The 10,776-nt window shown below is 36.2% G+C and overlaps 1 protein-coding gene across 12 annotated transcripts in view; it reads left to right on the forward strand.

The window, feature by feature from the left end:
• TLCD4 (TLC domain containing 4) overlaps window positions 1-8,486 on the forward strand; it is a 79,423-nt gene extending 70,937 nt beyond the window's left edge. For all 12 annotated transcript variants that reach the window (XM_059926693.1, XM_059926679.1, XM_059926703.1 and 9 more), the window contains one exon: window positions 8,098-8,486. In XM_059926693.1, the coding sequence (XP_059782676.1) occupies window positions 8,098-8,416 (319 nt within the window). In that variant the 3' untranslated portion in view covers window positions 8,417-8,486. The remainder of the gene's footprint in view (window positions 1-8,097) is intronic.
• The last annotated feature ends 2,290 nt before the right edge of the window (window positions 8,487-10,776 follow it).

The raw sequence follows: 10,776 nt of genomic DNA on the forward strand, positions 1-10,776 counted from the left end.
CTTGTAGGATCAAAGAGTATGTCTTAGGAGGATAGTGGATAGAGAGGGTGTTGAGTGCCAGGAGAAGCTGATTGAACTTGACCAGTGGACAGTGAGAATGTATTCTAGTGGAGAAAGACATTCTGAAAATAGCACTGAGTAATTCTAGTTTTTGGTATTTGTGGGATAGATTGTAAGATGGAAGGCAAAAGCTTGGGTTAGAAGGTTAGCATACAGCTCTTAGTTGTGTGAATGACTGGTGTAATTTCATTAGTCCAGTAAATAAATAGGAGCCCAAATTAGGCTGTCACGATAGAGTAGATATGATGGAATAAAGATTTTTGAGGGAAGAAAAAGTGAAATTGGTAATAAGAAATTAGAGGTAGAGAAAAAAAGACAAGTTTAAGATATTTTCTACATTGGACTTAGAAGAATGAAAAAAGATGAGGATTAGGAAGAGTAGGCGGGAAGCTGATGAGTTTGCTTTGGAGATGCTGCGTTAGAGGACAAACAGAGCATCTGAGTGGAAATGTAGTAAGAGGTAGAGAGGGATTTTGAAATGATCAGATAGAGGTTACATCTGAAGCCATGAGAAAAGATGGTGTTTAAAAGGTAAAGTTGAATGTCTAGAATTGAGAAATAAGAGAAGGAAGAGTAGATACAATAAAGGAAAAGTTTAGAAGTAGAAGGGGAGCCAGAATAATATTGGGATGGATGACAACTTTTCTAAAATTGAGTTTTTGAACTCCTAAATTTCCAGAGTTAATATTTATTTATTAAATACAGTGTTCACATGCCTGAAAGAATTACATTTGCAACCAAGATAAAACCCAGGGGTCAGCTCACGACCCAGTCTCCATGTAGAGTCCCAGCAACAGTACAACATGTAAATCCTTATTGGAGTTTTTCCAAGGATGTCGACAAAGGTCCAGTTTGTTACAGCAACACTTCTTAAAAGTCTCTTCATTCCTCTTGAACTCACAGTATCTCCTGGACCCTGTAGCTTTCCCAAAGCTCACACTTCTGACTCTCAACTCCTAAAAGTCACCAAACCGGTACCATATAGGGGGATGGATCCTTTGCTCCCATCCTCTTTTTTTCTTTCTTTCTCTACCTGAAAGTAGCCCTCTCTCCTCTTTCCAAATGTGAATTATACCTGCTAATGCCTTGTTTTTACACTGCATGTGCTTAGTACCGCACTCTGCACAATTAACTCCCAGGGAACTTAATCAAAAGCTCCAAGTCCCTTTAGAAGAACAGGAGGAGGAAGAAGTGCTAAATGACCAAAGACAGAGTTTTCTCTATGGGGTTGGGGAGGATTACACACACATACAATCAAATATGCCTAAAACCCAACATGCATAAAACCAATACCCTACTCTTTGCCTAACCTCCCTTTCCTCCATGACCACCACCAGAGAAAGCTTCCAGTATGAATCATTGGGATCACCATTGACTTAGTCATCCAAGTCAGAAACCTGGAGTCACCCTAGACTGTTCCTAGTCTGGAACCAAGCCCGATCCATTTTATCTCCTAATATTCTTCCTAATCCTTCCCCGACTCATTCCACTCCACCTGCTGTCATTATAATTTTTGGTCCTCGGTGTCTTTTCTTCTTTACCCATCTAAGTAATAACTGTGGATGGTGGTGAAAGACAGTGTTTTCCCTCTCTCCTTCCATCCCACATGCATGTCTTCTTGCTTCCTCCTGCTCCTCTCCCTCTCGGCATCAATACATATATTCCCAAACTGTTAGCCTTTATTTGTTGGAATGAAGGGGTGTTCTCATTAGGTAAGAAGAGGTAGATTCCAATAAAATAAGTGGTCCTTCTGACATGAGAGAGAAAGATAAGGACAATTATATAAATATTATTTCAACTTGAATTAATATGTGAGTTCTTTCCTTTGAAAGAGACTGGCTTAAAGATCAGGCACCAGTCACATGGAAAAATTGGCCGAAGATAAATGCAGTGATTGTACAGTAAAGCCAAAGCACAAGTTCTTAAAGTCTAGATTTTTAGATAATCACCTTTCCAGACAACAAAAAATTTGGAAAATGCATAAAGTGCCAGGGAACAGGAAGTAGTCTAGGCTAAATATAATGTAGGACTTGTGGCATCGAAGAGAAAAGGCTAGAAATGTAGAGTTAAGGGAGACCAGTTGGGTTATTGCAGTCATCTAGGTAAGAGACACCGAGGACCAAAAATTATAATGGCAGAAGGTGGAATGGAATGAGTCGGGGAAGGATTAGGAAGAATATTAGGAGATAAAATGGATCGGGCTTGGTTCCAGACTAGGAACAATCTAGGGTGACTCCAGGTTTCTGACTTGGATGACTAAGGCAATGGTGATCCCACTGATTCATATTTGGAGTTTTCTGTGGTGGTGGTCATGGAGGAAAGGGATGTTAGGCAAAGAGTGGGGTATTGTTTTTATGCATGTTGGGTTTTAGGCATATTTGAGAATTGGTGATTTGTCAGGTGAGGATGCTCAGCAATAAATCAGAAATATAGAACTACAAGTAGAACTTAAGAGAGGACTTGAAACCAGAGATTTCTGTCAGGGTGTTTGAGCCTTTGAGGAGGAAGAATTTTTCCTCTACCCATGTAGGTTCTTTGGTGGGTCTAATAATCAGTTTGACATAAGGCAGATTAACAGAAGAACAACAGATTTAATTACATATATGTGGGGGTCCCACAGGACAATGAGACCCAAGGACAAGCTGGGCAATAGAGGCTTATAAGCCATCTTGAGCTAAGGAGTGGGATAGGGGCCCACAGAGGAGGGTGATTCACAGGACGATAAGAAGAGCAGATGTTTGGTAATTAGAAGTTTGTCCTGCCATACAGATAGATCATTCAGATAAAAAGTTATCTCTTGGTAATAGCTCTCTTTGTGGGCCAGGACACCTATCTAAATTCTTTCAGGTAATTCAGGGAGAGGTAGGAGTTTTTCTTGAGTCTGCTGGGTCTTAGTTGCTTTCAGCTCAAAATATTCTGCATGCCAAAGTGGCACATTTGGGGAAGCTTGTTCTGAACTCCTTTAAGCCCATGAGAATGTATAAAATGGCCTTGGTAGGGCATATGGAAGGGAGTGTGCCTGGGAAGCACAAATATTTAAGGGACAGGCAGAGGAAACGGAGACTGAAAAAGTGTAGGTAGGGAATCAAGAGAAAATAGTATCATGGAAATCAGGAGAGGAGAAAGGAAGTATGATGGTTGGCAGTGTTATATGCTATAGAAAGGTCACCTGGGATGAAGGCTGAGATGAATCCACTATCTTGGTTATGGGGATGCCACTGGTGACCAATTTCTTTTGTAGGGGAATGCAATCATATTGTACTGGGTTGTGAAGTATAGCCAGAATGTCTGTGAATACACTGTTGACTTCTCTTTTTAAGAGTTTAGTAGGGAAGAAAAACAGGAGAGATTTTTTTGGATTGGAAAGAATCGGGCATGTTGGTAAGAGAGAAGAAAGAATCAATCTATGCATGGGGAACTGGATGGAGCAAGGGAAAGGGGATCATTGATGGCCTAAAGTCACAGAGCATGGGTACAGAAGCAATTGGCCTTGGAGAGGGCAAGAGAAACCTCTTCATCTGAATATAGAGAAAAAGGTGCTTGAAAAGAAGATTTGAGGCCTTGGGGTCAGAGTTTGAGGAATTCGTGGTTGATGGACTCAAATACCTTAGTAGTAGAAGAGGCCAGTTCCTGATGGGATTGAGAAGTAGAAGTGAATAAGGAAGGGAAGTGACTTGATTGGTGAGACAGAGGTTAGGGAGCAATTCTATGGAGAATGTGGAGTTAAGTGAAAGGAATGCCAAGCAAATTTGAGAATTCATTTGAAATTCAGAGGTCTTTAAGTTACATTTGTGCTATTTATGTTAATATCAATATTGGTGAGTAATAATAGCTATTGATTGAGCTCCTAGTACAGGAGAGTTCTTGTGTGTCAGAACAGCTTCATGGTATAAGGGAGGTGCTATCATTATCCCCATTTTGTAGGGATCAAACTGAGACATAGAGGTCAATAACAGAGAGGTAAGACCACACAGCAGCTAAGTGGCAGAAGCAGGTTTGAACCTGGGCCTTCTGACTGCAGAATACATTACCCACCTTCCCTCTATACTCTACCTAAGTAAAGCTGGCCTGATGAGAAGCTGGGGATAGGCAGGGTGAGTGTGATGGATGAAGGGGCAAGAGAACTGAGGGTGCCGATGTGTGTTCTGAAGGTGCCGATGTGTGTTCTGAAGGTAACTGAGTTCAGATAGGTAGGAAAGGAAGTGAATCAAAGGCTGGTAGTGAGGGATTTGGGAGTGGAGGTCAAAAAAGAGATATAGATGGAATTGGGTAAAGAGAAATATGGGGTACTACGAGCTGTGCTTAGAAGGGGATGGGTTATTTGAGGTATAGAATTTCTGATTAAACCCAAGGCCACCATGTAGTCAAAGAAAGGAATGGCTGAGGATCAGAGGGGAAATCTTTGGAGGAGAGAAGTCTGGAGGATAGGAGATCTGGATAGAGCAAAAGATGTTGACTTTACTGCTTCAGTGACATTTTTCCTATTTGTGATATTATTTTATTAATTTGAGCATTGCTCTCTAAATAGTTTGTTTTTAACTGCGTTGAATAATTTAGCCCTTCTCTTTTCACCCTACATATACTTATAAATTGTAATACCCCTCTTATCCTACAAATTATTTCTGTTTGATATTTTAATATCTCAGTAAAATATTTTAAGGTTTTTTTAACAGTTAATTTTTAGTTTCTGAAGTTGAGCAGTTTCTAGCTTAGTCATGACTAATTCTGTCAAATTGAATATTAAGATACATGGATACATTTTACTACATTTACAACTTAACCTCTAAAATATAATGAGGTAACATTAGGCAAGATAGTTTTTTTTAAGGAGGAAAAAGTAGAATACAGCAAATACTCACTAAATTTTTTAAAAATAAGCTTTTTACTTAAGAATAATTTTAGACTTCTAGAAAAGTTTCAAGGATGATCCAAAGGGTTCCCATATACCCCACACTCAGCTTCTCCTATTGTTAATATTTACATTTGTATGGTACATTTGTCATAATTAATGAACAAATATTGATACATTATTATTAACTAAAGGCCATAGTATTTTCAGATTTCCTTAGTTTTTACCTAATGTCCTTTTTCTGCCCCAGGATCCCATCCAGGATACTACACTGGATTTAATTGTCATGTCTCAGATTCCTGGTTGTGATAGTTTCTCAGACTTTCGTTGTTTTTGATGACCTTGTCAGTTTTGAGGAGTCCTGGTCAGGTGTTTTGTAGAATATTTCTCAATTTGGGTTTGTCTGATGTTTTTCTCATGATTAGACTGAGGTTATGGGGTTTTTGGAGGAAGACCACAGAAGTAAAGTGCCATTCTCATCACGTTATATCAGGACTACATGCATAAACATAGATTATCACTGTTATTGTTTACCTTGTTCACCTGGCTGAGGTAGGGTTTGTAAGAGTTCTCAATTTTAAAGTTACTGTTTCCACCCCACCTGCCTTCTATACTGAACTCTTTGTAACGAAGTCCCCCCTTGAAGAGTGAGAAGTTATGCTTCACCTCTTTGAGGGTGCAATATCTACATAACTTATTTGCAATTATTCTGTACAGGATATTTACCTTTTCTCCCCTATTCATTCACTCATTCATTCATTTGTATTACCATGGCTTCATGGATATTTATTTTATACTTTGAATCCAATACTACATTACTTATTTTGTTCAAATTGTTACAACTTTTGCCATTGGGAGCTCTTTCAGTTGTCTTCTGTGTCCCTTTGACATAACTTCATCATCTTTTTTGGAGCACTTCTTTACTTTCTGACACTAAAAAAATACTCTAGATTTATATTGTGTATTCTCTGTCCCAGTGCTAGAATCAGCCATTTCTCAAGGAGTCTTGTTTTCTTTTATTGAACAATGGTATTAGGAACCAAAATATGGGCCCTGGGTGTGCTCATTGCTACTGGAGCATCATTGTTTCTATGCCCTCCCAGCTGACAACTTGGAAATGTACTAACCTGTGTATACACACATATCTATAATTATTTCTATATATATCCATCTGTATATATGTATTAAACTAAGCATGAGTTTATACTGACGTTTCCAACTCTAATCCAGTATCATATGGATCAATCTAGTCTTTTGCACTCAATTATCTGTAACTTTCCACTCCCACAATGAGAAGTCTGGTCCCCACTTCACCATCAGACAAACTTACTTATTTGTTAAATCCCAGTATACATGTATAATGGTTTCAGAATTGTTAACCTCTTCCCCCATGAGATAACAATTTTACCAGCTAGAGCAAAGTGCCTATGTACAGTTTCTTTTGTCTTTAGTCTTACAGTCTTAATTCATTTTCAAAGTTACTTAGGTCACCTATTTTTACCCCACTCCCTCCAGTGAGGTTATGTCATGTATTTGGAATGCAATTAGATTCTTTTGTCACAGGCTACATTCTGCCTGGCATGCCCCAACCTCCTATTGATTTTTTTTAAATTTGCACTCTTCATGTTGTTCTGTGGGTTTTGACAAATGCATAATGTCATATACCCCCCACTACAGTATCATACAAAATTGTTTCACTACCCTAAAATATTGCCTGTGTTTCACCTATTCTACCCTCTCCTGCTCTCCCTGAACCTCTGGCAACCGCTGATCTGTTTTTTTGTCTTTATAGTTTTGCTTTTTTCAGAATGTCATATAAATAGAATCATACAGTAGGTAGCATTTTTCAGATTGGCTTCTTTGATTTATCAATATGCATTTAAGATTCACCCATGGTGTTACATGAGTTGACAGTTTGTTCTTTTTTATCGTTGAATAGTATTTTATTGTATGTACATACCACAATTTGCTTATCCATTCACATACTACATTGTGAATAACATTATGAAGCAACCTATAACATTTTGGTTGCTTCCAGTTTTGGGCAATTATGAATATGGCTAGTGTAAACACTTGCATGCAAGTTTTTGTGTGGACATATATTTTTAAATCAATTGAAAAAATACCTAGAAGTGTGATTTTGGATTGTGTGCTATGAATATGTTTAGCATTATAACTGCAATGCTGTCTTTTGAAGTGGCTTTACCATTTTGCATTCCCACCAACAATGAATGAGTGTTCCTATTGTTCCACATCTTTGCCAGCAATTGGTATTGTCAGATTTTCAGATTGTAGTCATTCTAATAGATATGTAGAAGTATGTCATTGTTTTAATTTACATTTTTCTAATGACAAATGATTTTTAATATCTTTTTATATGCTTCTTTTCCTTTTGTTTATCTTCTCTGATGAGGTGTTTAAGATTTTTTGCCCATGTTTTAATTAGGTTGTTTCTTTATTGCTGAGCTTTAAGAGTTCTTTATATATTTTGGATATAAGTACTTTATCATATATGTATTCAGTAAACAATCTCTCCCAGTGTTTGGATGTCTTTTCATTTTCTTTTGACAGTGCCTTTCACAGAGCAAGTTTTTAATTTTAGCGAAGTCCAACTTATATTTTCTTCTATGGATCATGCTTTTGGTATTATATCTAAAATACTATCATCAAACCCAAGATCATGCAGATTTTTTCCTGTTTTTTTTTCTAGAAGTTTTACAGTTTTGCATTTTACTTTGAAGTCTGTGCTCCATTTCAAGTTAATTTTTGTGTAAGATGTGAGGTCTCTGCCTAGGTTTATTTTTCTGCATATGGATGTCTAATTGTTCCAGCACTGTTTGTTAAAAAGAGTGTTTTTTCTCCATTGAATTACCTTTACACCATTATCAAAAGTAAGTTGAGTATATTTGTGTGGGTCTGTCTATGGGCTCTCTCTTCTGTTCCATTGGTCTGTCTGTCTGTTCTTTTACCAATGCCGTGCTGTCTTGATTATTGTAGCTTTATAGTAGATCTTGAAAGTGAATCTATCAACTTTATTCTTTTTCAGTATTATGTTGACCATTCTAGGTCCTTTGTCTTGCCATATAAATCTTAGGGGGGGTGTTCTGAATTTTAAAAATGAAAAACTAGAAATTGTTAATCCTCAGAGGTGCAGAATAAATGTGATGTTTCTTTAATTTTTTTCCCAGGTGGTTCTTTGAGGCTCTGAAGTATCCTAAGTTTTCCAAGGCTAATGTCATCAATGGAATACTCATGACTGTGGTGTTCTTCATAGTGCGGATTGCCTCAATACCTCCTTTTTATGGCTACATTTACTCTGTGTTAGGAACGGAAGCCTACCTGAGGCTTGGATTTTTAATTCAATGTTCCTGGATCTCTACTTGTGTTGTTTTGGATGTAATGAATGTCATGTGGATGATCAAAATTTCAAAGGGGTGCATCAAAGTCATCTCTCTCATAAGACAAGAGAAAGCCAAAAAGAGCCTTCAGAATGGAAAACTTGACTAAAAGTGGGCTATTGATAAGCATACTTCATTACTACCCACATTATATCTTCTGATAGGTTGAATTCTTGGCATGTTCTTGTGCTTCTTTATTAATTATACTTGTTATTCTCGGTTTCAATGTCCTTTTTTTTCTAACCGTTAGAAAAGAGAAACTAAAATTTAGTTTTTATCTGAAGATTTATTTTCTGATATTCTTCTGCATTATAAGCATGGATAAAATCTTAAAGGTTTAAATAAAAATGTATAAATATGGTGGTGAATCTTCTTAGAAATCTGTTAACCGGCATTGGTATTTTTCTCTGTGAAAACATGACTATGCTAATTTGGTGCACTTGGTTTTATGTCACCGATTTTGCTGAAAGAATGGGAACTGCTTTTAAATCTGTAGGTAGGTCTCCACATTTGTTGTATTGCACTCATTTCTTACTATGGCTGTCAATACCTGTGTAGTGTTTAATTTCCAAATTGTTGAAATGTTCTTTTTCTTAGGCTATTAGAAGTGATGTCTTTTTCATTTAGATATGCTGTCATCTACTAATAATGAAGTATTTTGCTTATTTTGGGAACCTTTAATTAGTTAAGTTATGGAAAATATTTCTTGCATTTTCAGATTTTTCTGACATCACTTTATTATTTTTAACATTTTATCAAATTATAGCTTTTTTCTTTTGTAGTAAAGCTTAAGACTGATCTAATAGAGCTCCTTAAGAGATGAATTCTTCCTTCTAAACATGCATGTTCTAGATGACTATTTGGGCTAATAGGAGGAATCATTAAGAAAAAAGCTTTAACACTGCTGTCTCTATCTGCGTCCCTTGCACTTTTTCTATGAAAAATATGTTATTTCTATTTGCAAAACCTCCCCTGAGTTCAGAACCCAACATCATTAGCACCAAATTCTTATGCAATACGTATTTATCATGCTCCTAAGGTAAGCCTCTTCTTGATGAGACCAAAACTACAAAAATAAATCAGTATTCATATTTTACTCACAATTTACACCCATGCTTTTGCTTAACCAGCACTTTGAGTGCTTTGAATTTCTGTCTTTCCTAAAGGATAGGAAAATGATAGATAATTTAATCCAAGCATTCTGATTATCAATATTATTGCTTTATCTGGGGATAAATGACTGGTGACTTATTTTTTTCTGTTTGTGTGTGTGGGTATGTTTGTGTTTGCTTTGGTCCTTACAACCCAAATATAGAATTATATAGTTAGCTATTATTGCCTTTATTTATTTTTCTCAAGTACTTTAATGATCATTCTTACCTAAGGAAAAAAATTAATCAGCGTTAAATACTTGAATTTAGTTGAACCCAAACCAAAAGATCTAATTCATTCAGTTTCTCAGTTTGAAGGAGAATGTGTGACTCACTCTTATTGTCCATGTTATGATGATAAAGGGAGGCTAGCTGGATATTTCAGGACTTTTGATTTGATGTGATTTGATTGACTTGGCTGTCCAGTGCAGATAGGGCCTGATACATTGTAGAACATTTGAAGAAAGTATTTGAGATCTCAGTCAGTAACTAAATGAAAAATTGAAATTGATCAGCTTATACCAGGTACACTTATTTTTGAAAGACTTAATTAAAGTAATATAAAATATAAGTATTTGTTTTTAAATCTGCTAATATTACATTGATAATTTGTTACTAAATTTAGTGCCTTCTACACATAGGCACTTAAACATGTATTGGTTGTTTAGCAGGGGTAGGAAAGCACGTGGTTTTATCTTGTTCTTTTCTTGCTCTTTTGCAAGAAAAATGGCTTTTTAAAAGGAAAACATTTATATTAGAAAACTATTTTGGAAATTCATTCCTTTAGGAAGAAACAAAACTTGAAATAAATGTTTTTGACTTTGGATATTTCTGTAGCTTCTGAACACAGATTTTAAACCCACCATCAAAAGGAAGACAATACACAGCTATATATTAGTGAGTTTCCATATAGCAATTTCCATTTTTATAGTTATTTCATGCTTAAAACTTCATTTTTACTTTCACCAACAGCACCTTTCTGCAGTATAGCCCCTCACTATGTAAGTGTAATTAAAATATCAATGTGTTGAACTAAAGTTTGTTATTCCCTTAGTCAGCAATTCTTATTTTATGCTGGCTGCATGATAGTTAATTTAATATCCAGATTCAATATCCAAAAGTAGATTCTATGCATTTCCTCATAAAACAGACATGAAATGAAAAAGACACTGCAAGCTGCCATGCTACTTGAAGTCAGATCTTTACAGGAGCTATTCTTTGCTGTTCTGTGATTGTATCCACCTACGTAAGATACAAGTAGTTAAAGACAGAACATTTCATTTATTAAATGATGAATTTTTCATTTATTAAATGACAA

This window comes from Balaenoptera ricei, chromosome 1 (genome assembly GCF_028023285.1).
Source record: "Balaenoptera ricei isolate mBalRic1 chromosome 1, mBalRic1.hap2, whole genome shotgun sequence".
Taxonomy (NCBI): Eukaryota; Metazoa; Chordata; class Mammalia; order Artiodactyla; family Balaenopteridae; genus Balaenoptera; species Balaenoptera ricei.